Source organism: Myodes glareolus, chromosome 10 (genome assembly GCF_982192425.1).
Source record: "Myodes glareolus chromosome 10, mMyoGla1.1, whole genome shotgun sequence".
Taxonomy (NCBI): domain Eukaryota; kingdom Metazoa; phylum Chordata; class Mammalia; order Rodentia; family Cricetidae; genus Myodes; species Myodes glareolus.
The window spans coordinates 66,413,305-66,439,558 of NC_142035.1; the positions used below are offsets into that span (position 1 = coordinate 66,413,305).

Below are 26,254 nucleotides of genomic sequence, written 5' to 3' on the forward strand. Positions count from 1 at the left end.
CTCAGAAACATATTTTTAAATAATTAGGAATAGAAGCATTTCCCAGCTTTATTATATGCTAACATAAAAGGTTTACCATTTGGGGAGAGAACCCCACGCTTCTCTGCAAACAGTGCTGGCCTTCTTGTAGGCCATTAAAGCACAAAGCACTTGAGGAATGTAGGTCAGTGGACTACGTTCCTTACCTGCTCTGCAGCCAGAGCTTCCCCATAGTTCTCCAGGAAGTTCCCCACGATGACAGAGCCCACAATAGTGAGTCCCTTTCCTGCCTTGAGCTGGGAGGCAAAGGTGAGGAGGCGGGGGTGCTTGACGTGTAAGTCTTCATCCAGCTTCAGCAATACAAGCAACTGAGGCCTGTGCAGAGGTGAGGAAGCAGACACTTAGGTGTGGGAAACAGATGGCAACTTCATCCCTTCTTTCAGGAGGTCTTTACAAAACATTGGACTTGAAAGAAGGATGGAATAAGAGGAATGGTAAATGATAGTTCTGAGTTATTTCAAATGTTCTCAGAGTTCTGAGTTATTTGAAATGTTCTCAGTATTGTCTAAAATTGACCAGTCTTCAAAGAATAACAACATACAATAAATGCATACAATAAGTAAGGCAGCCATGTTTTCGGATAGTTCAAAACTTGAAACCAGTTCCTTTGAGCCACATAGTTTCTTAATCTGGTGATCAAGAGAGCACTGTTGTGTGCTTTAGCTATGTGCAAACACCACTAAGCTCTGCTGATTGCTTTACCTCCAGTTCTTAGTGTGAGGAGGTCCTTCCTCTAGGCGGAGCAAAGCAAAGCGAGCGGCACTGAGGGACAGCCCACGGATGCCATCGCCCCATTCTTTTTCAGCCCTGGGGGAGGAGAGGGGAGGAGCAGTCACTTTATACTACAGTGAGAAGAAGTTCAGAGGAATAAAACCCAGGCTTTTCTGAATCTCACAGTAAAATACGTACAAGGTAGAAGACTAAAATTCATGGTTGTGCTTTATCTACTGTCCCTTATCAGCATGAGGAACCCACTGCGAGACTGACCATCTTAAGCCACAGATGGTCCACAACACAGGCTGGCAGGGTCACCCCCCACCATGTATCTATTCAAAAGCAACTATGTGGAATATAAATTCAGATGAAGAAATTACTTGTAATTGTGATTTTGAAAATAATGGAAAGTCCAAAGTAATCTGCTGAGTCAGGATATAATTTATTCCCATGTTTGGCGGTTGTATGGAGTTTTGGTTGCTTGGATGTTATTCAGGATTAATTGCATTTCAGACTATCCCTTGCTTGAAAAGTTTAGCTAAGATGTTTACATTTGTTCTGTACTTTTAACAGTTTATTTATGTGTACACATCTTTGTATAGAAATGCTCATGAATGTTCAGGTGTCTCTGGAGGCCAAATCAGTGTTGAATCCTCTGGGGCTGGACTAGCAGGTAGTTGTGAGCTGCCTGGTGGGTTCTTGAAATCAAACTCTTTTAACCACTGAGCCATCAATATCTCAGGCTCTGCATCACTTTTTTGTTTGTTTTTTTGTTGAGAGAATCTTGATATGTAGCTCAGGTTGGCTTTGAATTTCCAATCTTCCTGCCTCAGCTTCCTGAGTACTGTGACTACAGGTGTGTGCCACCATGCATGGACAAACCAGTCCTTCTTAACCTTCTCAGCAGTCATCAAGGTAAAATTTATACTTACCCTTGGTACTCAATGTACTTGTAGATCATGCCAGCAATTACCATAGCTACAATGGCATAATACCAGGAAGAAATGAACATCAGAGCCAGACAGATACTCATTCCCATGAAAGAGAGGGCCCTAGAGAATGAAAACAAAAATACAGATCAACAAGTATCTTTCTAAGTAGTAAGAAAAGATAACAGGTCTAGGAAATGCTTCCTATACTGTGGTGGGGATTTTTTTAAAATTTCCAGTCAATTATAGACAGAACTTCTGTTAAATACAATGAAAATAATTATTGGGAAAAACCATCATATCCATAGTCTCTTTTCTTCTTTCTGGTGCTGTGACTCAAACCCAATGCCTTGCACATGTAGGCAGGCCATCTATCACTGAGCCTTCACACCCAGCCCATACGGGTGCTTCCTGCTGCTGGACGCTAATAAACATAAAGAGGGGAGCCACAGTGTTATCAGCCACAAGGACAATTAATACATATTTGGAAAAGTGGGGATCGAACACAGTCAAGAATCTGAAACGTGATGTTAAATTTTTCTCATATAAGTACTCCTAACATTTTTTATGGGCATTTAATTCCCCGTAAGTGCAGAGTCCACTGATGAGAAGCTGCTGTTGGCTTTTTATAGAGAGTGGCTGATTTGGGCAGATAAATTATGCAGACAGTGTATCACTGAAGCCCTTTCGTGTGCAGAGTCACATTCTAACCCTGTGATGAATGCTAAAGTGTCAACAGAAGAACAGTTAATTTGGAGATTAAGATATAACACCAAAACTGCTCAGCACAAACTTTTAACTAATGTTAAAGCAAGGAGGATGGGAGGTGCTAAGCCCAGTTGGGATGTGCATTCTTGCTACATAAATGTCACACCACTGGCCATTACTGGTAAGTGAAGCCAGAGGAGTAAGGAAAGTTAGAAAACAGGAACATAGCAACAGGCACATCTGAACATAAAACCCCACATGATCATATGATCACAGGAAAGACATGAAATAGTGGCCAAAGCCCTTGGATGGTTCCTTTAGGACCGGCAAGACTTTACTGTGGTACCACAGCTTTTCACTGAGAGCTATACTGTGTCACAGCACTGCACTTTAGATGCATTACTCCCTGTCATGAATTAGTAAAATGAGATTTCATGAGGCTATATGCGCTCATGCATATTACAGGGCTCAAAAGGATCAAGGTGAACTGAGGACTTGGGTGCCCCAACTATACAGTTCATATTCTTAATTACTAAATGAAATTCTGATAACTGTGAGAATGAAAACTGATGAGAATATAAAAGTAGAGATAAGGGACGAAATCCAGTGCTCAGCTAGAGAAAATAGGAGAGCAGATGTGCAAAGGGAAGTTTTGAACCTTAGAAATGAAGCAGACTGTAAGTAAGAACTTAATAGTTCTGTGGATCTTGTCAGTTATTATAAAGTGATATAGACAGTTATGAAAGAATAGGAAAGAAGAAATTCAAGTGATAACTGAACATTAACATAGTATGGAATGGCTGAAAAATATAAAGATTTTATTGAGAACCCAGAATATCCTAGATTTCTAGAAAGATGAGGAACACGATGAGGACTCACCAGTGATAGTAGCGGAATCGGGGCCTCCAGTTGGGGGTTCGGAGTAATGTTTGCAAGGCACATGCCAAGTTCACAAAGAGGTAACACATGAGAAAAAACCTTGGATAAGAACAGTGAGAAGAACTGTTTTAAAGTGATTTTTTTTTTTAGGATGACTTTAAATAATTGGAGGCCTCTGTGCTACTAAATCCTGTTTACAGAACACCAACCATTTATCAAACAGGAAGTAAAGAAACCTAAAACATTTAGTGGCAAATCTGTTCATCTTCCTATCCTCTCTTTGGGCTGATGACCAAAAATCATTTTTTTTTAAATTAATGTGTATGGTTGTTTTTCTGTATCTATCTCTGTGTACCATGTGTGTGCTTCTAGTATATAGAGGACAAAAGAGGGTGCTAGGTCCCCTGGAACTGGAATTACAGAAAACTGTGAGAAGCCACGTAGGTGCTGGGAATTGAACCCAGGTCCTCTGGAAGAGCAGTCAGTGATCTTAACCAGTGAACCATCTCTCCAGTTTGGTATAACCATTATTTACCCAGATGTTCAGGGGCAAATCCATATTTCTGCTTCCTTATTAATTTTCCCTCCAAATTCACCTATCAAGTTCTAGGATTCTGCCTATTTCAAACTCCCTGAACTTCTTTATTTTCTTTTTTAGTACTTTCACCCTAGTGCAGGATTTCACTTTTTTTTTCCATTTCCAGCTCAACATTATCCTCTTTTAGTCCCCCACACACCACCTTTTATTTTATATTAGTTTTTGAAACAGAGTTTCATTTATGCAACACTGGCTGTCCTAAAACTCACTGTCTAGATATATAGACCAGACTGGCATCAAACTCCCAGAGATCTCTCTGTCTCTGCTTCCTGAGCTGGAATTAAAAGGTGTGTACCATGATACTGAGTAGGGGTTCATTTATTTTTATGGGGATGCTGTCTTTCCTGAGATATGTGCAGCACACTGTGCTTAGTGACTGCAGAGGCCAGAAGAGGGCACTGAATCTCTGTAACTGCAGACTAAGAAAGAGCCGCCTTTGCTTCACAAATAACCAGATAGCCTTCAAGACACAGGAATCCTCTCTGTTCAGGTGCCCTCTTGGCACCCAGCGCTGACCTTTGCATTCTCCATTCATTGCACTATGTGGGGGAATTCTTGTTTTCCTTATCTACCATCAGATCCTTGAACACATTGTTATATTCCCAGTTTATTACAGTGTCAGGCAGACAGCTAGTCATCAGAATGTCACAGGTAAACAAAGAGAAGCCAACAGCAAAATCAACTACTAATGATTCATAAGATAAAGGCAGGGGCTGGATGATGCACTTCATAGAAAGATGTATAGTGTAGAGAGTATGCCTGGTACAAACAAAGCCCTGGGTTCAAAGGCCAACATTTAAAAAAGAAAATAAAAGAAACAAAAGGAAAAGGAGACGGATACAAGTAACTTTAGAAGTTATATAGGTAGGAACACCCCCCCCCCCATTAAATTAACAGTCAATTATAAAAGTTAGCCTTATAAATGAAAGTTCTCAGGAGTATGCTTTCTTTCTTTGCTTTCTCTCTCTCCCTCCCTCCCTTCTTCCCTCTCTCTGTCTGTCTGTCTGTCTTTCCTTTTTTGGGGTGAGGGAGTGGTTTGCGATAGGATTTCTGTGTAGACCAGGCTGTCCTCGAACTCACAGAGACACACCTGCCTCTGCCTCCGAGTGCTGGGATTAAAAGTGTGTGCCATCACTGGCCAACTAATATTCTTTTAAGAATTTAAGTGTGTGTGTGTGTGTACATATGAGTGCCCACAAAGGTCAGAGGTATCAGGTCCCCTAGAGCTAGACTTACAGGAGGTTGTGAACGATCTACATGGGGGCTGGGAACTGAACTTAGGTCTTCTGGAAGACATGGTACGTACTGTTAACCAATTAGCCATTTCTCCAGCCCCATCTCAGGAATAATTTCGGAAGGGAAGTGAAGTCTTGTGTTTCATCAACTCTGTCATTATCACTACTTTTACATGACTAATGGAAATCAAGCTACATATCACTAAACAACCATAGCTGAGGAGAGGAAGTGGCTCTTACATTGAAAGAATTGGGGCAACGAGATCCAGGGAGGCAATGAGAATTCCCAGCTCTGCTATGGCAGCAGTTAGAAGTAAGGCCCAGGTTGGTTCCCCATTGGCTTTGCTGTGACCAAAAACCTGTACAGATGAGGGAAAACATCAGGCACGGGGCAGTGACCCAGTGTGCCAGTTTCAGACATCTGAAAAATAAGAACAACTTCACAGCGATCACATATAAACACATACAAAGGATTCTGAGGACCTCGTACTAAAATTCTAAATCTCTCAACATTTATGATCTCCCACTTGTTAAGCTGAAAACGATAACATTTTTTACAAAACCTGGGAAAAAGGAGGGCACAACAAAGTGTCACTCACCCTAAGGAACGGTATGATGTTATCCTTGGCAATAGCCTGTAGCAGCCTAGGTGCACCTGTGAGGCTCTGAAGTCCAGCCCCACATGTTGAAAAGAAGGAGCCAATAACGATCACCCATGGGGATGGCCAAGATAAGGTGCCAACAACCAAATTGCCTTTCACGGCATCCCCAAATCTGGGAAAGAAATAAACAGTGGAGAAATTCTATCTGAAAACAACTTCAGATTGAAAAAAATGGATGATAATCATGAGTGAATATTTCAGGCTTATAATTTTTATAGACGCAAACTGAGGTAAACATGATACTAGCAAACCCTGTCTAAAAAGAAATTACTGGAAGCTGAGTGGCGGTGGTGCACGCCTTTAATTCCAGCACTCAGGAGACAGAAGCAGGTGGATCTCTGAGTTCAAGGCAAGCCTGGTCTACAAAAGCTAGTTTCCAGGACAGGCTCCAAAGCTACAGAGAAACCTTGTCTTGAAAAAATAAACAAAATGTTACTGGGCTGCGGGTATAGCTATTACAACACATCATTTGCTTGACCTATTTCTGATGCCCTGGGTTCAATGCTTTGCAGCACTGGAGTGGGGGGGGGTAATAATCTGTATTTAAAAAAAAAACAAAAACCCAGTACAGTACAGTAAGAAAACAAGCCAAGTTTCACTTACAGATTTTTTTCTTACTGGCAGTGAATCTGCTTTGGGATGGAAATTGGAAGACTGCAGAAAAACACACCAGGGAGGAGGTCCACAAAAATTTAAAAATATTTATTAATTTTCATTTTGTCTGCATGAATGTTTGTATACCGTGCATGTGCCAGATGCCTGCAGAGGCTAGAAAAGGATGTCAAAAGTCCTGGAACTGGAGTTACAGATAGTTGTGAGTAGCCATGTAGGTGCTGGGAACTGAACTTGGGTCCGGCAGACCACTAAGCCATCTCTACCACCTCAAGAGGTCCATAATCTTAACTTGTTAGTTAGCATTATGCATACTTTGGATATTTCCATCTATTTATAACATTTTTACATTACACTATTGATATTCTATTATATGAAATACTATAATCAATATATCTTTTTTTTTTTTTTTTGGTTTTTCGAGACAGGCTTTGGAGCCTTTCCTGGAACTAGCTCTTGTAGACCAGGCTGGTCTCTAACTCACAGAGATCTGCCTGCCTCTGCCTCCCGAGTGCTGGGATTAAAGGCGAGTGCCACCACCGCCCAGCCCTATAATCAATATCTTTATGAATATATATAAATATTGACACATAATATATTTTTCATAGAAGCAGATTCCTAAGAGCAAGTAACTGCAAAAATTAATATATTAAAATATTTAAGATCACTGATGTGTTTTATTATATAAAACTATACAGAATCTGAGGAGATGTCTCAGGGTAAGTGCATTGAGTTAAAATTCTCAGAGCCCACATAAAAAGCTAGTATAAAATAGATGTGTGTACAGCTGTAACTCCGGAGTTCTGTCACAGTTTTCTGGCTGCCAATTCAGGTCGGGTAAGTGAGGGATCCTGTTTCAAGGAAATAAGGTAGAGAATGAGAGGGCAGGGCACCCAACATTCTCCTTAGGCAGGTGTGCTACAGTTGCGTGGCACACAGACACACACACACAAACATACACACACTTCCCCCCAGAAAAAAAAAGAAATAGGTAAAACAGCATAGTATTAAAACTCATACCAGTGTGTGCTTCAGAGAAATAAAGACTAATATGTGGGAATAGAAATAAATTTATGTATGGCTGGATGAGGTGGCACACACCCTTAATCCCAGCACTTTGGAGGCAGAGGCAAGTGGATTTCAGTGAATAAAAGGCCAGCGTGGTTTACAAAGTGAGTTTCAGGACAGCCAGGACTGTTACACAGAGAAACCCTGTTTCCAAAACAAAAACAAAAGTAAAAAACAAAAGCAAAACAAAGTAAGAAATTTATATATGCTAGTAATATTCTGAGACACATACATACATTTTGTGTTTGATTTCTCAGAACTGCAAAATTTTTGTGTGCTTCATGTACTCCCACAGCTTCATGGCTGACAACTGGATTAATATATAATTTATGCATTCTACTTCTAATGAATATTTGGATTCCTTTTATTTGAACCATTTAAAAATATTACCACTATGATTCTTAATGCATATGCACAAACATTTCTGATGAATATACCCAGAAATGAAACTGCCAAGACAGGTATGAACATATGCAATGTTAGGAGATAGTGGCCAGTAATTCTTCAAACTAAAACTGAGTAATTTCTATATATGTATAAATTCACCACTGTTCCCATTCAATAAAACAGTAGAGTGAAACACTACACCTTGTACACACACACACACACACAAACACACACAATAGTCTGTGCTTGGATTTCTGCCAATCAGGAATCCTAGAGCTCAATCGGGGGAACATAATATGAAAATAGTAATTGCAATTCAGTATGGTAAGAGCAACACCATAGTATGTTCAAATATTGAGGACAGACAAAAGGAGGAGTGGTTCTGTTTTGGGGTGAAGATGGAAAACTACAGGAGAGAAGACCCTTCACTTGGTCTTGAGGTGGGGTGAGTCTTCCCAGTAGGAATAACCAACTGAAGTGAGGAAACAACATAGACAAAGGTATACAGAAGGAGCATCGTGGCGGCATTACGGAAGAAGATGGTAAAACTCAAAGGGAAATTATTATGTGATTATAAAGGGAGAAAAAGACCCTGAAGCCCAGTACTGAGTGATGGAACCACTGAAAGTGAGAAGTGGACAGCATTCACAGGGCTTAAGAAAGACTTGGAGGATGGATGAAAAGGAGGGAAGACTCCTAGGCTAGGACGATATCTAGAGTCCACTGTAACAGAGAGTGGGGTGAGGATGTGAGCCAAGATGTGGACAACACAACATTTATCAAGTTTCAGGGAGAGAACTGACAAACATCTCACAAAACATATCTGAGAGAAAAGAAACAGTAAATACTAAGGCATCTTCACGAAGGAAATCGGTGTCCCACTTCCATTTAGAACGCCAAGTGGGAGTGGACAAAGCCTCCCTATAAAGGGAGGCTGGAGACACCACACAGTTCCGCTCGCCCTGCTGTTATGCTCAGCGTTCTAGCAGTTCTTGGTATACAGGAAAGTACTTAGTATTTAGTCAACACGGCTTTTGGGGGGAAGAGTTATATTAGTAAAATCTTATAAAATAGCATTGGTCCTCATTATTTACTAATTATTTACTGCCTGAGGCAGGTGGACTGCTTAATCCCATAAATTTGAGGTTAGCTTGTGGGAACATTGCAAAAGAAAAAAAAATCACAAAATATTTTTTCATAGGCTAAATTATGCACATATATCTTAATTTCTTTTTTAAACCTTGCTTTTTGTATTGCTGGGATCAAACCTAGAATATTGTTTGTGCTACACAAGCTCAGTGATATATATTCCTCTGTCTGACACACACACATACACACACCCTCCTTTGTATGTCTGTATGTCATATATAGACACAGATATAGATATATCACTTTCATATATACACGAGACATATATATATACATATATACATTTTCTATTTTATTAGTTATGATTCACACCTTGGCCTGGTTTGAGAGTACATCTGTGTTGACACTATGATGAGTGACCAGATGCCATGGAAGACAGACACATGGTTTTATACTTACTTGTCTCTGAGAACAACTCCTTCAATACATGCGCCAAAAAGGACAACATTGCTTAAATCTGTTATGCTGACAGTCAAGGAAATTGTTGTTATCCCTCACCTTTATACAGTAACTACCCTCAGGATGATCCCTTGTCACATACTGAGTTGCTATTCACTAATCCTAGAAAATCCTTCTTTAATGATGCTTATGAAGCAGGGCAACTATCTGGCTAGTGGCAGTAGTCAGAGCATTATTATTATTAGGTAAAAATACTTATCTCAATTCTACTGCATGATCCCACCACGACTCAAAGGATACACACAAAGGATGTGGTCAGGATGGCAAGGATGGTTCCAATGGGAATGGACTTCTGAGCATCTTTCAGATCTCCAGATCTGTTTGACCCAGCCATGATACCTAGTGAGGGGAAACACCAAGTTAGCCTATGGGCGAACTTAGAACACTGAGGATATGTCTATCTCCTATGGCTGATGGCTTCTAAAACCTAACACCACTGCTTACCTGTGACAGAAGGGAAGAAGATCCCCACCAGCAGAGTGAAGGAGGTGGTGATGTCAGCAAGGACGTACTCATGGTTTAAGTTGCCCAAGACGTCAGAGGACTTGGCTGATGGCTTTTCAATGATCTCATCCTTTGGTAAATAATTACTCCAAAGGTTTTCTGCAAAGGTGTGAGAGGTGGGAGTGGGAAAAGAGGAAGAAAGAGGATATAAAGATATAAACAACATGGAAGTAATATAAGTACATGATTTCTTACCCAAGCAACATTCAATCAGAAGCCCCGATAGTTCTTGTTATAAGTACTGTCCTGGAGACTGACCCAAGAGCTTTTTACATGCTAGGCAAGTACTGTACCTACATCCACTCCAGCCCCTTAGGATAGTTTTTAAAGTCATTGTTCTTCAACGTGAACACATGTTAAATACAATTGAATAAAACCAATGCTATTTCTCATTTGTTCTAATATAATTTTATACAAGGCTTTGGTATAATAAATGCAGTTAAATTTCTAATACAAATTTGTGAAAGTTAAACAGACTAAAATTAAATGCCCCCAAAAACCTATTTTTAAATTAGTTATAAAATATAAAGTCTACTTTTAAAAGTTAATATCAAAGAAGTTTTTAACCTCTTAGTATGAACTTGCTTAATGGGCAAAGAAATTGGTGGACAACATTTAAGAGGACGCCATTTAAGGAATAAATTCCAGGAATTTAGCTGAACTAGGAAAACATGTGTGTCTGGTGACATTAAAACAGTTCTATTTTAGCTATCACTGCGGGAAGATCACTGGCAATTTTTCAAGAATACATTGAGTCAGACACGAAGGCAAATCCTTATGGTCCCAGCTTGTCAGGAGCCTGAAGCAGAAAGACTTTTTAAGCCCAGGAGTTAGACATTAGCTTGAAGAACATTGCAAAATAAAAATATTCACAAAATATTTTATCTTACCCTACGCTAAAAAGTCATTTGTCTCCCTCTATTCTCAAAAGAAGGCAAATTGTAGCAGATGCACTCTGTAATGGAGCTCTAAATACAGAAAATTTCCCTGAGAGAAAAGCAGAAATATGCTAGGTATGGTGGTGCATGCCTATAATCTCCCAGTACTCAGGAGGCTGAGGCACAGGGACTAATACACAGGGACCCCTGCCAAGTCCAACAGAAGAGTCTTAGACAGTGGGCTGGGTGCGGCTCAGTGGTACAGCACGTGGAGCTTGTCAAAAATAGTCCCTGGGTTCAGTCCTTACCACTGCAATCATAATCATCACCACTTAGGTCCAGGTCATTGTCCTAGCGGGGAAGCTACTGTCTATGTTTGCTAATAGACATGCTGTGCTTGTCAAATTGCCTTCTAAACTATGTGTAGCTTATATGTTAGTGCTGCTATCAGCTTTGGTCAGGGAATTTTATTTTTACAGTGGGCAATGAATGGTAACTGTGGAGGTTCATTAATAACTGGCGAAAGTGATAAGAATAACTGACTAATGTTTAGTCATAAAAACAGCTGTATCATCCCCTTCAAGGCTCAGGGTACATTGTAGGCAGGGGACTGGAAGAATGGAAAATCCAGAGGAAGGGATGGAATGAACCAGAATGCTGATTCCTTATGTGGCCCTTGCATGCTTGAACTCACAGCTGCTCTGATCACCTGCACAAGATCTTCACAAGGTTGGCTCTATCAATATCCTGTCACATGAGGAAGGGGGCACTCACACTACCCCACCCATCCCTGAGGCTTTATACCCAGCTAATGGTTGACATGGGTGGGAGAGACATTTTCTTCAGTCCTGTAGCCACTGTAAGAGGCCCATGCTGCTATAAACAACACGACACTCATGAATCTATGAGCAATCCTAAACAAATGAGAGAATGGGGGTATGTGTTGGTATGATCAAAATACATAATATACATGTATAAAATAAGATAATAAACTTGTTGTTATGCATAATTAATATAATAAAATTAGGGGCAAAAAACCCTCCTAAGATGGGAAAGCCTATTTCCCTTACTGTCCTTAAAGAAGGAACAACAAGAAACAAAATGAGTCTAATTAAACTCTAACTTACCAGTAATGATACCACTAGCCAGCCCAGGAATGCCTTGGATTGAGGTGACATTATTGTGAACAAAGTACTCATCACAAGTGGCATTAAAAAACTGACTTGAGTTACAGAAGAATCCCCACAGCTTTGATGGCATTGTCATGTTGTTAACATCCTTGGTCTTAGAGCAAACGTCAAGGTGTCTTGATGAAAGGGTGCGGTTGCCCAGCATGCAGACCCTAAAGCAAAACAAACAGGGAAGAGAAAGATCAAGAAGGGGGAAAAAGAACAGAGAAAACTAAGTTTTAAAGAGGAAAAGCAGGTTAGTAAAGGGAAAGAAAAATCTCATTTCTGAGAGATTCTCCTGCCATAGGTAGGAAAGGACAAGGAATAATGATCACAGTGACTTGCATTTTCTGCCAGTATAATCCTCATGGATCTCACAATATTTTAACATTTATCTTCTGTGGTCAGAGGCACTAAGGTTTACAGACATTCAATATTCTGCCCAAGATCAAGGTCATATACAAATGGCAGATGTAGGTGATATTCAAACACAGGAACTGTACAAAGAAACTATACTGAATTATGGTCTAAACGTATTTGGCTATTCATCCATTTTCAGGCCAGAAAGAATCCTGGCGGGGCTAGGATGATGGCTCAGTGGTGTCCAGTGTTTGCTATGGAAGCATGCAGTCCTGAGTTCAGATCTCTAGCACACAGGCAAGCGGCCTGGTGTGCTTACACATGCCAGTGATTTCAGCCCTGGGGATAGGAGCAGGTAAGGACAGACAGAAAGGCTGTGTCCAACCAACTAAACAATGACAACAGTGGTGAGCTTCAAGTTTAGGGAGTCTCAGGGAGTAAGACAGAGAGCAACAGAGGAGGATACCTGATACAGTCTGGTTTCCACACAGGCACACAAGTGATCCTCCCCCCCACCTCCCCCACCCACTCTGCCTTCATCAACAACAGCAAAACCACAGAGGGCTTATGCTGATCTTTTTTTTAAAGTTCCAATGATCACATTTTCATTTGTTTGTTTCCTTTCGAGTCGGGGGTGGGGGGGGTGGGTGGTAAGAAGGAGAGAAAGAAAAAAGGTCTGAAATGAAAGAAGGGGCTTTACACTCCTAAGAGCCTTTGGAACTGCCTGTTCTGCTGAACCTTCTGGCTATTGTTGTAGAACAGCTTGACTAGATTTGAAAAGCACGTCCCTCTATGGCCCAAGAGAAAACTGTTTTTTTGACCTTAAGCCTAGACACAGTAGTAATGGGAAAATTTAAGGACAATACAAATATTAACCGCAGATTCATTTTTTTCTTTTACACAGAGATATAAACAAGGATGGAGTAACAGACCCATAGTAAAATACTCCTGAGGGGAAGAAAACAAGGTTCGGAATCTGCAGAGTGTGTTCATACATGCATAATGAACCGCATTCTATTACTTGACAATCCCAAGCTCTGCCTCATGGATCCTCTAGTTTTGTTTTGTTTTTTAAAACATATTATGCTAGAATTTAAAAAAAAAACAAACAAAATAACATGCACTGTTTCTTTTTCCCCCAACCAAATAGAGGTGGAGAAGCCCCAGAGGGGAACCTGAAACAAAATGGAGTTTCCCAAGTTGAGACACAGCTAAAATGCTGCATCTAAAACTTTTATAACTTTGAAAAGAATCTTTAATTGTTTTATGGCCCCTAAGTAAGCAAAATGAAAGTGTATGATGAATATATAACTGACATCACATAGAAAAAATGCCAAATACCAGTAAGGAAATCACAAAGGTCCTGTTCTTGCCCCACTACTTTCATCTGCACTGGATTTGTGGGTTTTATTCATCGTGAAAAAAATATTTGTTTTTTTTCTGCAACCTGTTTAAATCAACATAGTACCAATAAATTTGATTCCCAGCTGAATTCAAAAGCAACTTCTGTAACAAGATTACAAATAACTGAGTGCCCGGCCTGAAGAGTGCACCAGGCCAGATCCCCTGGAACTATAGCTACAGACAGTGAGCCACCATGTGGGTGCTAGAAATTGAACCCAGATTCTGTGGAAGGTCATCCAGGGCTCTTAGCTACAGAGTCCTCCCTCCAGACTGCTACTGTAGAATTCTTTTGTACTGGTTTTTATTTTAAAAGGCAACTGAACATTGAAATGCCCCATAAAGGTTGCTGGTAATGACTATGACTACAAAGTCCTTCAGAGACAGTTCACATAAACACAATCATTATGGGGTAAAGGGGGCACCAAAATAGATAAACCTAATGATGGCTGCAGTCGCTAGGTCTACACTTCAGAAGTGAGGAAGGGGTCAACAGGACAGTTTGTCAGGAAGCTTCCTGCTGGGAAACTGGGTCACTAGGGAAATCACCCCATGAAATTCTGATGGAAATGCTCACATCACCAGATACGGCACTGACTACCCAACAATGACTCGGTGGAAACATGGGCACGTACGGGAAGTGTGGTGGAGCAAAGGAAGACTTGATGGCACCAGCGTAGATAGCCAAAATGGACACAATCACACAGGCCAGGAAAAGTGAGGCAAACTTATTCACATAGCGTACGCCAATGAACACCACCAAGACCATGAGGATCAAGAAGGCTGTGCCATAGACACGCATGTTATTTAGCATGGCTGCTGATTCCTTGAGTGCATCATCACTGCGGAAGATGGCAGCTCGAGGGACAATATATACCTGTTAGGAGAAAAAAAAGAAGCAGAAAAGAAACGCAGTCATTTAGAAACAATCAAGTAGAGGGACTATAACAGCTTATATTACTTTTACAAAGGAAAAGAAAGCTGAAATAAGAAATTATTAAAAACATTATTCCTTAAAATCCTTTCTTCTTTTTATTCATTTGTTTTTAAACAGGGTCTCAATATGTAGCCCTGTTTGGTCTGGAATGCAAAGAGACCCACTTGTCTCTGTCTCCCAAGTGCTGGAATTAAAGTTATGTACACACTGGGCTGCCAATTAACCAAATTTTTATTTGGCTCTAGAATGTCTATAGAAATGTTATCTCATGGATTATTTTTGTCTTCTCATTGCTGTTTTGAATATCTACATTTGCAAGTGGGAAAAAGAAAAAAAATGATTCTATTTAAAAGGCTTTAGAGAAGATTTATAGTATGAGTAGAGAAATGAAAACTCATTCATTGGGATAAAGTTATCAAAAAGAGAAGCTGGCGATACAGCTCAGTCAGTGATGTGCTTTGTTGCACAAGAATTAGTACTTGAGTTTGATCCCCAGGACTTATGTAAAAAGCCAGGCACAGTGGCATGTGCTTGTGATCTTAGCATTGGGAAGGTAAAGACATGTGGACCCCTAGGGCTGACTGGTAAGCTAGCCAGGTGGTGAGCCTCTGGTCCCAGTGAAAGACCCCACCTCATAAAACAAACTGGATGGTTCTTGAGGAACAACAACAGGGAGGAACCAGGTTGATCTCTGGCCTCTACACACATGTATTCAACACACTAGAACACATACATGTACAATATTAGCAAATGAGATTTATTTTACTTTTCTACACTGGCACAAGTCTTCTAGGTTGCTATGAGCTCCCTGGTTGAGGGAATAGACTTGGGAACAATCGGAGAGCGGTTTCGGAAAGGATGGCAGGTGAAGGACACCTCAACCTTTCTGCCTCAGAGTCACAGTAAGAGCACAGTCACAGCAGCCAACATCTGACTGGCTGCCACACCTGATCTCAGAAACTTTAATATCTAAGAAAACAAACCCACAGAGCTTCTAGATTGTAGACGCAACTAATTCGTTACTTACCAGAAAAATTTCGATGGCACCAAGAATATACATGGCTGCTGCAAATGTGGTGCCCAGATAAAAGCAGAGGCCAACAGCCCCACCAAACTCTGGGCCCAGGGCCCGGGAAATCATGAAGTATGAGCCCCCAGCTACAAGACAAAATAAAAGGAGGCTATCACTAAGAGGATTGTAGGCAAGTCTAAGTAATAATTCAAAAATATGCACAAAAGATGTTTGGGAAACTCTGAATGTAACAGTAGATTTATTAATGGGAGTATGATGTGCACAATACATTTTATTACTATTAGGAAAAATTAGATTATTTCCTACAGGAATATGAGAGTATAGTAAAATGTGTTCTATAAGCTAAGTATGTGACTGAAATTAAAGCACTGTACTCTAGAAATAATGAGATTTCAAAGATAGCATCATTAAGCCAAACAGTATTTGTCCCTGGCTTCTAGAAGGTGACACTGTTACAGTACACTATGAACAACAGAATAAACACAAAAGTTTCTTTGGAGTTCACACTTCCAGCTTTACAGCATAGACACAGTGATTAATCAAGAATAATCCCTGAAATTCAAGCTTGGGCTACTGACCTGGCACCACTCCATTAGTGGCAATGGCACTCATGGAGATGGCAGTCAACATTGTCTGTAGAGAGAGAAAAGAGAATTTAACTACTGGGTAGAGCTAACATTTCAGTACTACTTTCCCACATCAAGACTTCAGAGCATTTACAAATATTTAATTCTATCTACTTTTACAAAGAGTTACTGCGTAGCATATTTTAAAGGACTAGCTAGGGAGACAGCACTGGAAAGTAGGCTAGACTCTAACTACAGACTGGCTACAATGCCAAAAACAATATGTGGCAAGAAAGAGACCACCAGGCCAAATTTAAAACATTATCTAGTAACACAGCAGATAAAGGTCTTCGAAGAGGGAGTAGCTGGAGGCACAGTGACTAGCCAGTAGGCTGCTGTTGTATAAGTGAGAGGTATCATCTACAGTGAGATAGTGGGCATGCATATGAAGTATCTCAGAGAGAACAGACCGCTGTGATGAATGGCAACCAAGGAGTCAAATAGGGCCTTGAAGTTTCAAGCTTGAGAAACTGGGAGTGGACAAAGCAGTGCCATTAAGTTATTAATGACATAGGTTAGGTTTGCTTAACTTGCGTGGTTAGCACTCAGCTGAGCATAATGCATACGGAGGATACAATGGTTACTAAAACAAAGGGGGCACTAGATTGATGGATGGGGATGGGATATATAAAAATGAGCAGTTTAAATGAAAGGAAAACCAGAATGGGCTGAGTAGGAGAGAAGAGCCGGAAACAACTGAGGAATTTCTGGGGAAGGCATACGAGAGGAGACTTCAAAGTGAACCAAACTGAACGCGGATTCACCTCACCCTTCCCAGGCACTGTCAATTTTATTTTTCAGAACATTTAAAAATAGCATATACATCACAACATTAGTGCTTTCAAGTCCAAATTACCCAGATTTTGAATTATTTGAAGACTTGCATTTTGTTTATTTCCAAAAATCTAGGACACCATATACACCATATACTACATAGGAAATAATGGATAATAGGTGCTGAATGAAAATCCTTAACATTTTAAGGTCGAATTCTCTCTCTCCTGTTGGGATCGTGAGTCTCTATGTATTTTCTGTTCCTGCTCCCCAGGAGGTCAAGTGCATAACTGCAACAGGAAATGCTGCAGGTGAGTTCTAGGGGCCGGCGCAGGACTTACACAGCAGCAGCAGATAAGGACAATCGCAAAGGCCTGCAGGACTCCAGCTGTGCCCACTACCCAGGTAAGACGCAGGAAGAGGATCACTCCAAAAATATTTTGTAGACATGGGAGGTAGACACCCATAAAAGTCCCCATTTGGGGGCTCTGGAAATAAAAATATAAGACAGAAAGAAACATATAGTTAGCCATAAAAGATGCTGAGATTTACCACAGATGGAAAGTTTATGCATTATTTTCAACAGCTCTCAGTGAAGTTCATCACTATACTTCCATTATCAGTATACATTTGTAATTTAGATAAGTTCCCATGTTTTTATTATTCCTAAGCAATGGACCACTCAACAATCTAAAAATGTCTATTCTTCAAGGTTGTTAAAGTTTTATTCTCATTTTAAAACAGAACAACTTGTGGAAATTCTTGAGAATTAAGTACAAATTTTAAACAATAGTTGGTAAATGAAACAGTCTGGGAAAGTATGAACTTGAGGGCCACTAGCCCCTTTGCAAAGAGCTGAACTATGTTTAATGGCATAATTTTATTGTAAGAAAAACAGTAGTAGTAGAAAAGTCCAACTACTGGGAATCATTATCATGGTTGATGCCTATGATCCTGGCACCTGGGCGGCTAAGGCAGGAGGACTCTGAGTCCAAGGCTAGCCTGTGTTATATGTGAAACACTATCTCAAAAAGCAAAACCAAAACCAACCAACCAAACAAACAAAAACCATTGTATCAGGCAGATGGCACCAGAGGCTGGGTAGAGATATCCCTCCCCACCGATGTGCTAACACTTCTGCTAACACGCTAACTTCCTTACTAGGACAGTTTCTGTGCAAATCCACCATGTCAGTGGGCTCTCTGACCTACCGAGTTTCTGTGGCTTAGGGACTGGCTTCCCATGAGAAGCTATAGTACTGTACATTCTGTCTGGGCCATGGTGCCAACGATCAGAATGGGTACTGGGTATAGCAAGCATTTAATACAGTTTCTTAGTACAGACTGGTGCCCTGGGCATGCCTTCAGCTCTCATGTATGGGGCTGTTTTTATCTGCCCTGCATCCTGAGGCCTCACCTTGGTAGGCTTCTTCTTCCCTTCAGTGATGTTCTCCGCCTCTTCATGCTCCTTTGCTCCCTGTGTCAGGTTAGTATAGTTGGCCATGCGGTTGAGGAGAGATGACACCTTCGGTCTGGTGTCCATTTCTTCCTATAAAGTCAGAAATAATTTATGAAGGATACTGGAATTCAGCAACAAAATAAACTTCCTGCCAGGAAACAGCAAAATAAATGATAAACTCTTTCCCGGGAAAACACATGAAGAAAATTCTTCAGTGAGCCTTGTCCCTGACATGTGAGAGACGACAGGGAGCTGAGAGTACACGCATGAGGTCCTGGGGCTGATCCCCAGCCCTGAGACGGCAAAAAGGACTACACTTAACTAGGGTAGCAAGTTAAGGTAAGATACAAAGTACTGGGTTTCATTAAGGTTTCTTTCATACAAATATGTAATTATTCTTTTGTTCTAAAGTGTTCCCCTCCCCCTCTGCCTGCCCACATTCCTTCTGACCCTCCTACAGCCCAGATCCTCCTGCCCTCTTTAGTCTCCTCTGCTTTCACATTACAGACATTCTATTACCCTGTCTCCACTTCTCTGCCCCCCTAGCACCTCTCCTCCATTCTCAGTTTGCCTTCTGCACGCGTGCTCTCTCTCTCTCTTTGCCTCTCTCTGTCTCTGTCTGTCTGTCTCTCTCTCTCACACACACAGGAGAAAAATGCACTATTCAGCAATTGTCTTACTTTGCTTAAAATAATAATTTTCATTTTCAAACATTTTTCTGCAAATGTGATGGTTTCATATTTCCTGTATATGCGTGATGAGATTTCCATTTTGTGGGCTGAAGAGAATGCTCAGTGGGTAAGAGCACTTGCTACTTTACCAGAGACCAAAGTTCAGTTCCCAGCATCTATGTTGGGAGGCTCACAACTACCAGGGAAATATGATGCCCTCTTCTACTCCCCCACAGACACATACATAATTAAAATATTACCTCAAAGAGTGCCAGATTTTTATCAAAATACTCGTCTCCTTCTTCATAGTTGGAATTGTTGAGATAAGCATTTCGAGCTTTCTTATGTCCATCATCTGAAAAAGAAAGGCAAAATTTGGGTTTTCATTGGGTTCTGAGCCACCAGCACCTATAACTATGTTGCCTCTGTGGTAACAGAGACCAGTTCAGATTCAGGCTCAGTCTGATTGGTAGACTTCAGTTAGCACTGCTTGGAGAATGTGGTGTTTTTCTAGCAGGAACAAAAGCAAATAGGGAAACCAAGGAAATCAACATGAAGAATTCCCTTTCTTAGTACAGAGATCTCTGGAGACAACTGAGTGCCTAACCTTAAACTTACCCATAAATAAATAAACAAAACACACAGTACTTTTTTCTTGGCGTGTTATACTACTCTGGACATGGGCTACTTTACAAACTGTTGTTGTTGATAATGGGCCTTCTGACATTAAAAATTTATTGTGTGTGTGTGTGTGTGCGTGCGCGTATTATGTACGCATGTGTCATGTGTACATGTAGAGGTCAGATGACAACTTGTACATTTGGTTCTCTCCTCCTACCCTTACTAGGCTTCAAGGCATGAAACTCAGGTTGCCAGGCTTGCATACCAAGTGCCTGCTGAGCTATCTTGCTGACCTCGTCGTTTCTGATGCCATCAATTATAACAGGTGATTAAATCTATGATGATGATTACTTTTCAAAATTCTTGAGAACTGCATACAATGTATTTTGAATATATTCAAGATCCCAATCCCCTCACTTCCGCCTCAACCCTCTCATTGTTTCCAACCGAACTTGGACACTCCTGCTGCTTCTTCTTTTTGTTTTAATTTGACCTTCTTTCCCCATCAGGTCTAGTTTGTGCTGCTCAGCTAGTTTGGGGTTGAGGTCTGCTCTGGTATGTGATCACAATTATCAAGGTCATCATCATTAAACAATGACCTGAATCTTCCTTTCCCAGACATCACTAAATGCTAATAGCTCCTCAGTTGGCGCTGGGATTACATATTCCCAACTATGCATGAATTCTGTTTGGCTGGAGCTTGTGTAAGTCTTGTGCACACTGTCAAAATCACTAAGTTCATATATGCTTCTGTCTGGGAAACATTGCTTTCTTTACCCTTTAGCTCTTACAATCTTTCTGCCCCCTCCTCCAAAAAGATCCCTCAGCCTTGAGATAATATATGATTGTCCAAACTGGAGCTAAGCACTCTACAGTCTTTTGTTTTTTGCACACCAAGCAATTGAAGGTCAGTAGTAGTTTTTGAAAAAATTTCACTATGAGGCCCAGACTGGTCTCAAACTCTTAAATATCCCTCCTTAGCCCCAAATTATTAGATTATAGGTGTGTATCTTCATGGAAGCATCCAATATATTTTTGTATGAACACTTCCATATTATTTTTATGTTGAGAGAGGTACTTAACTGGAATCTGATGAATTAGTTGCAAATCAACAAAGAAACAGACTTTCTGAGATAGCGAAGTTTGTGTTATATGAATACTTCCTAATCTTTAGCTTTTAAAATTGTGCTTAAGTTACATGATTGCCCAGTCTGGCAGGAGAGAAGAGAAAAAAAAATCGTAAATACGATTTAAAACTAAGGTTTCCATTATTGAAGAACATACTAATATAAAAAGGAAAGAACATTAAAGTAACATACATTACTTTAAATATGGAAGATGAGTCTGGCAAAAAAAATCCAGAAAACTACTGAAATGAGCCGGTCATCTGGAAGGCCATGAGTTCTTGATGGTCATGATGGGAAGACAGAACACACGAGATATTCGAAATAATACATGTTTTTGTTTGTTTTTCAAGACAGGGTTTCTCTGTAGCTTTGGAGTTTGTCCTGGAAATTAGCTCTTGTAGACCAGGCTGGTACTGAACTCACAGAGATCCACCTGTCTCTGCCTCCCGTGTGCTGGGATTAAAGGCATGGGCCACTACTGCCCAACTCGAAATAATATTTTTAAAAAGTTAATTATGCAAAGTTTTAAGGAAACAAAATACAACTCTGAAAAATAGTTGAAGAATCAACTGTGCTGCCTGTTTTGAGGACAATTATATAGCTAAACACTATTTTTTTTTTACAGCACATTGTAGTTAATTTGTGATTCGTGGAACAGTACATAGGAAATCCCTGCCAACTTGCAAACCCTGGTGAAAATAACACATCTAGGCAATCTTCACCAAGGGCTGTGAAAGCCATCAATAAAGAACTGAGGCATAACCTTCGAGTGGGCAAATGCAGATGACCATGAGCCTGTTGACTAACAAATATGAAGTTAAGACACTGTTCATCCTATGTATTCTTAGCAAAAGAATGGACGCTCAGTCTAATGAAGCCTCTCAGGATCGCAGACAATACAAAGGAGGAACATGGTAAGCATACACAAAGACACAACCACCAAAGTCAGAATGTGGAATAACTTAATTTCCTCAGCAAATCACAAGCTAAATAAGTAAACTTTCACAGATTAAAATTCAAGCTACGACTGAAATCTAAGATAGGATTTTCGTTAGACTCCTCAAACAAATGTGAAGAGAATTTTTTCTTCAAGTTTTTGAGACAGGGTTTCTCTGTGTACCTTTGGAGCCTGTCCTGAATCTCTGTAGACTAGGTTGGCCTTGATCTCAGAGAGATCAGCCTGCCTTTGCTTCCCAAGTGCTGGGATAAAAGACGCGTGCCACCACAGCCCGGCTGTGAAGAGATATTTCTAGAACAATGAAATGTTGGGCTGGAGATAGCTCAGCTGTTCTTTCAGAAGACCTGGGTTCAAGTTCTAGCACACACACAGCAGCTCACCTACCTGTAACTACAGTGTCAGGGCATCCAACATCCTTTTCTGGCCCATGGGCAGCAGGCACACACGTGGGGCACAGGCACATATGTAGACAAAGTACTCTCATACACATAAAGTACTTTTTTTAAAAATTTAAAAACAGGGAAATGTAAATATATGCTAATTTTAAAATTTGCATTTATTTACCTCAGGCTTCTGCAGGGCCAGAAACCACTGCGGGCCTAGTTCCCTGGGTCTCCTGGGGTTTGAGAGCACTGAACTAGCCTTCAGTCCCAGTGGTCTCACAGGACAGTGGGGGCCTGAGCTTCAGCTTTTAGTGTCTGCTAAGAAACTGGGCTTTGTCTTCAGTGTCTTTAAGATTAGTGGGGGTGTGGGGTTTTGAAGTCTAAGGTTCCTGTGGTCACTGCAGGACCCCGGAGTCTATACTACTGTGGTCCCCCAGAGGTTACTTAAAGTCTACCACTTTAGTCACAGGACATAGACAGCACCCAGACTTTAGTGGGGCTGACATTTGCTATTCTGGTCCCCAGCGGATCCACATGATCCAGGCAATGACTGAGGTTCTGACCCCATCTGCCTGCCTTGTTTCTCCATGCACCATTCCAGCCTTGGTCCTGTTGGCACATAGCTATGATAGGAGTACCTCAGTGACTACACTTAACAACACTAAATTTCTCCAGTCCACATAGCTAAATTTCATGCAGATAACCCTCTAGGGAGAATTACAGAAAACAAAACAGAATATATTCCAAAGATGGGAAAGTCAAAACTGAATGTCAAACACACTCTAAGAGATGCACAAACTACAACCAACACAAAGCATATGACACAGCCACCTTCCATGGCCCATCCCAACCAACCACTCCCTTAGGAAGGAATTGAAACCACTGAGAAAGATGAATGTCTAAGAATTCAGAGTGCTGTGGAATAATCCTTTTGTACACTGTAAAGATTTGTCACTCAAATTGGTCTAATAATATGCTGCCTGACCAACAGCCAGGCAGGAAGAACAGGCGGACAACCAAACTAAGGATGCTGGGACGAAAAAGGGCAGAGTCAGGGAGATGCCAGCAGACGCAGAGAAAACAGGACTTGTAGAAAATAAGGGAGCAAGCCATGAGCCATGTGACGGATAGTAGATAAGAAACATGGGCTAAAGTTTAAGAGTTAGCTAGTAACAAGCCTGAGCTATTGGCAGAGCATTTACAATCAGTTCCTGAGTGGTTATTTGGGCTTGGCTGCCAGAACAGGAAAACTCTGCCCACCTTCAGAGTCTTACTTTTTTGAAAGAATCAGTGGCCATATAGAAGATTCAAACAAACAGATGGACAACAAGACAGTCACAAAAGTGAATCAAACAGTAAATTGGAGGTAAAAGTCCAAAATATCAAGGAAAAATTCAGCAAGAATACTGAAACATTAAAAACAAAACAGAACAAAACACTTGAGGAAAATGAGATGTCAATCAAAAGACAAAAGCAGAAGAACAGATTTTAGGATGGAAGAAAAAGACAATACAATCATGCACACATATATTTCTTGTGGTGGCAGATGCATGAAAATGAGATTGATAATTAAAATGTACAACACTAAGAAGCCCTGGAGTCAGAAAAACTATTCTAACAGCACAGCAGTTTGAGATGTATAGGGTCTGATGGGCATGCTAATATAGCTACAAGATGATTTTGTGTATTTATTATAATAACCTTTTTCTTCTGAGACAGGGTTTCACTGTGTAGCTCTAGCTGTCCTAGAACTCACAATGTAGACAAAGTTGGCCTCAAATTCACAGATCCACCTGCCTCTGCCTTCTGAGTGCTGGTATTAAAAGTGTGTACTACACTTCTGGTCCAATAAAGTAATTTTTAAAATTACAATAATTTACTTTTGTTGGTGTACATTTGGTCACATGTGCCACCTGCCATGTATGTGATGTTCAAAGGACAACTTGTGGGAATTGGTTCTCTCCTTCTACCATGTGAGGCCCTGGGATTGAACTCTGGTCATCAGGCTTGGCAGCAAGCGCCTGTATCCGCTGAGCCCTTGCTAACTAGTGCCAGTTTTGTAAATGGTAAAACAAACAAAAACCCATACGGAATGTGAAAGTTTCTTTAAAATATTCTAGGAAACTATCAAAGAATAATAAATAAATTCTTTCGTTTTTGTTGTTTTTAAATCTGGCATTAGGAGCTGCTCTCTGTTCAGATACCTCAGTCTTAAGTCCCAGGTGAATCACCTTATCAGCCAAATCTAGTTCTGGCTGGTCCTGTGCTAGCTTCTATTGGCTGACTACTTAACTGTTTTGGAAAACAGAACAATTTCCATGGAGACCTGGCATCATAGAAGACAATGATACCTACAAGACCTACTTGTCCTATCTCTCCTGAATCGGGACAATCATGAAAATTAGAGGTTTTCCACAGAGGGAAGAGAGTTCTTGCCGGATTCGGTTATAGAGAAAAACATGAAACTAGAAATAATTTTACCAAAAGGCATCAATTACTTCTCAGCAAGAATATGGTGGCTGGCAACCAGTCACAGTGTGGCCTTTTCTGTAGTCGGGGTTACAGAGGACTGCCACAGACAGTGGAAATTCTAAATTTTCCAAATAAAAATCTTTCTTGGCATGAACTCAGAACAAGCACATATCCCAGGACTCTCGAAGAGTACACAGAATCTGGGCTGGAGAGTTGTCTTGGTGTTAGCAGCACTTATTGCTCTTGCGGAAGAGCTGACTTGGGTTCCCAGTACGCTTATCAGAAAGCTCACTTTTGTCCAGTTCCAGGGGATTGAATGCCCTCTCCTGACCTCCATGGGCATCAGGCACACACATGTGGTACACATAACTCATGCAGACATTCACACATTTATATAAATTATTAAAAAAATCTTTAAAAGTGGATTATACAAAACCAAGAGAAGATAGCTTTGTAAGATAGCCACTGGGCTGCAGTCCTGGCCCTGGCAGTGACCGGATTTCAGCCATGGCATGAAAACGGCATGGCTGTCACGTTTCTTTTCTCTCATTTTACTATCCACACATCATGGATTCTATGAGAAAGCTGCCATTGCTTCATGGTGCAATTAAAGAGAAAACTGACAGAACCACTCTTTCTTCTGAAAAATTTGTTTCTGCTTTTCATGACACATCTATGTCCTTACATAACTTGCTTTGTTGTTCCTTTCAGTGTGTGCTAGGGACTGAACCATGGCTTTGAGCACACCATCAATAAACTATGCTCTCTCCCTTTTCTCTGTAAACAGAAAAAGTGTATAAACTAATATCTCGATGTTGAAAGATCTTTATTGTTTGATTCTATTCTATCTACAGTGTTGAAAATTACCACTTACAGTGTATTTTAGAACCAAGATATATTATAGAAATTGCCCCTTAACGTCCAGCACTTGCCAAATGGTCCTTGCTGGCTCCACCTAGACAGAGATGGAGCATTAAGAATACTTAATTTCCTCTGGCACACATCTGTGTTTGAACCACATCAACAAGAACAGGGAAAAAAATGCCAGGTGGCGGTGGTGGTGGTGCACACCTTTAATCCCAGCACTAGGGAGGCAGAAGCAGGCAGATCTCTGAGTTCGAGACCAGCTTGTTCTACAGAGTGAGTTTCAGGACAGCAAGAGATACACAAAGAAACCCTATCTCAAAAACCAAAGCAAACAAACAAAAACAAGAAGAGTTGTCTCAGTGCTGTTTAAAAAAATCACTTTTTTAAGTGAATGAGAAATGAGAAACGTGAGATTTTCTGACAAGTATGTTGAAGTGGAAGTACGTTAAGTATTCTGAGAAATGCACAGATATAGTTATAAGTAGTGAGAAGGAGAAGGCTGAAGATAGGTCTTTCTACCTTTTTCCTAGAAGGGATGCAAAAGTTCACGGGCTGGTGCGTCTGCAGCCACACTGA

The 26,254-nt window shown here is 40.7% G+C and overlaps 1 protein-coding gene across 6 annotated transcripts in view; it reads right to left on the reverse strand.

Moving 5' to 3' along the window:
* Slc12a6 (solute carrier family 12 member 6) overlaps positions 1–26,254 on the reverse strand; it is a 92,997-nt gene that overhangs the window by 10,951 nt on the left and 55,792 nt on the right. For all 6 annotated transcript variants that reach the window (XM_087911315.1, XM_087911314.1, XM_087911313.1 and 3 more), the window contains 16 exons: positions 19,511–19,605; positions 18,538–18,669; positions 17,463–17,609; positions 16,300–16,354; positions 15,716–15,846; positions 14,387–14,628; positions 11,949–12,163; positions 9,884–10,042; positions 9,680–9,778; positions 9,380–9,437; positions 5,702–5,876; positions 5,343–5,461; positions 3,270–3,368; positions 1,686–1,805; positions 742–846; positions 186–354 (listed from right to left, as the gene is read on the reverse strand). In XM_087911315.1, the coding sequence (XP_087767441.1) occupies positions 186–354; positions 742–846; positions 1,686–1,805; positions 3,270–3,368; positions 5,343–5,461; positions 5,702–5,876; positions 9,380–9,437; positions 9,680–9,778; positions 9,884–10,042; positions 11,949–12,163; positions 14,387–14,628; positions 15,716–15,846; positions 16,300–16,354; positions 17,463–17,609; positions 18,538–18,669; positions 19,511–19,605 (2,120 nt within the window). The remainder of the gene's footprint in view (positions 1–185; positions 355–741; positions 847–1,685; positions 1,806–3,269; positions 3,369–5,342; positions 5,462–5,701; positions 5,877–9,379; positions 9,438–9,679; positions 9,779–9,883; positions 10,043–11,948; positions 12,164–14,386; positions 14,629–15,715; positions 15,847–16,299; positions 16,355–17,462; positions 17,610–18,537; positions 18,670–19,510; positions 19,606–26,254) is intronic.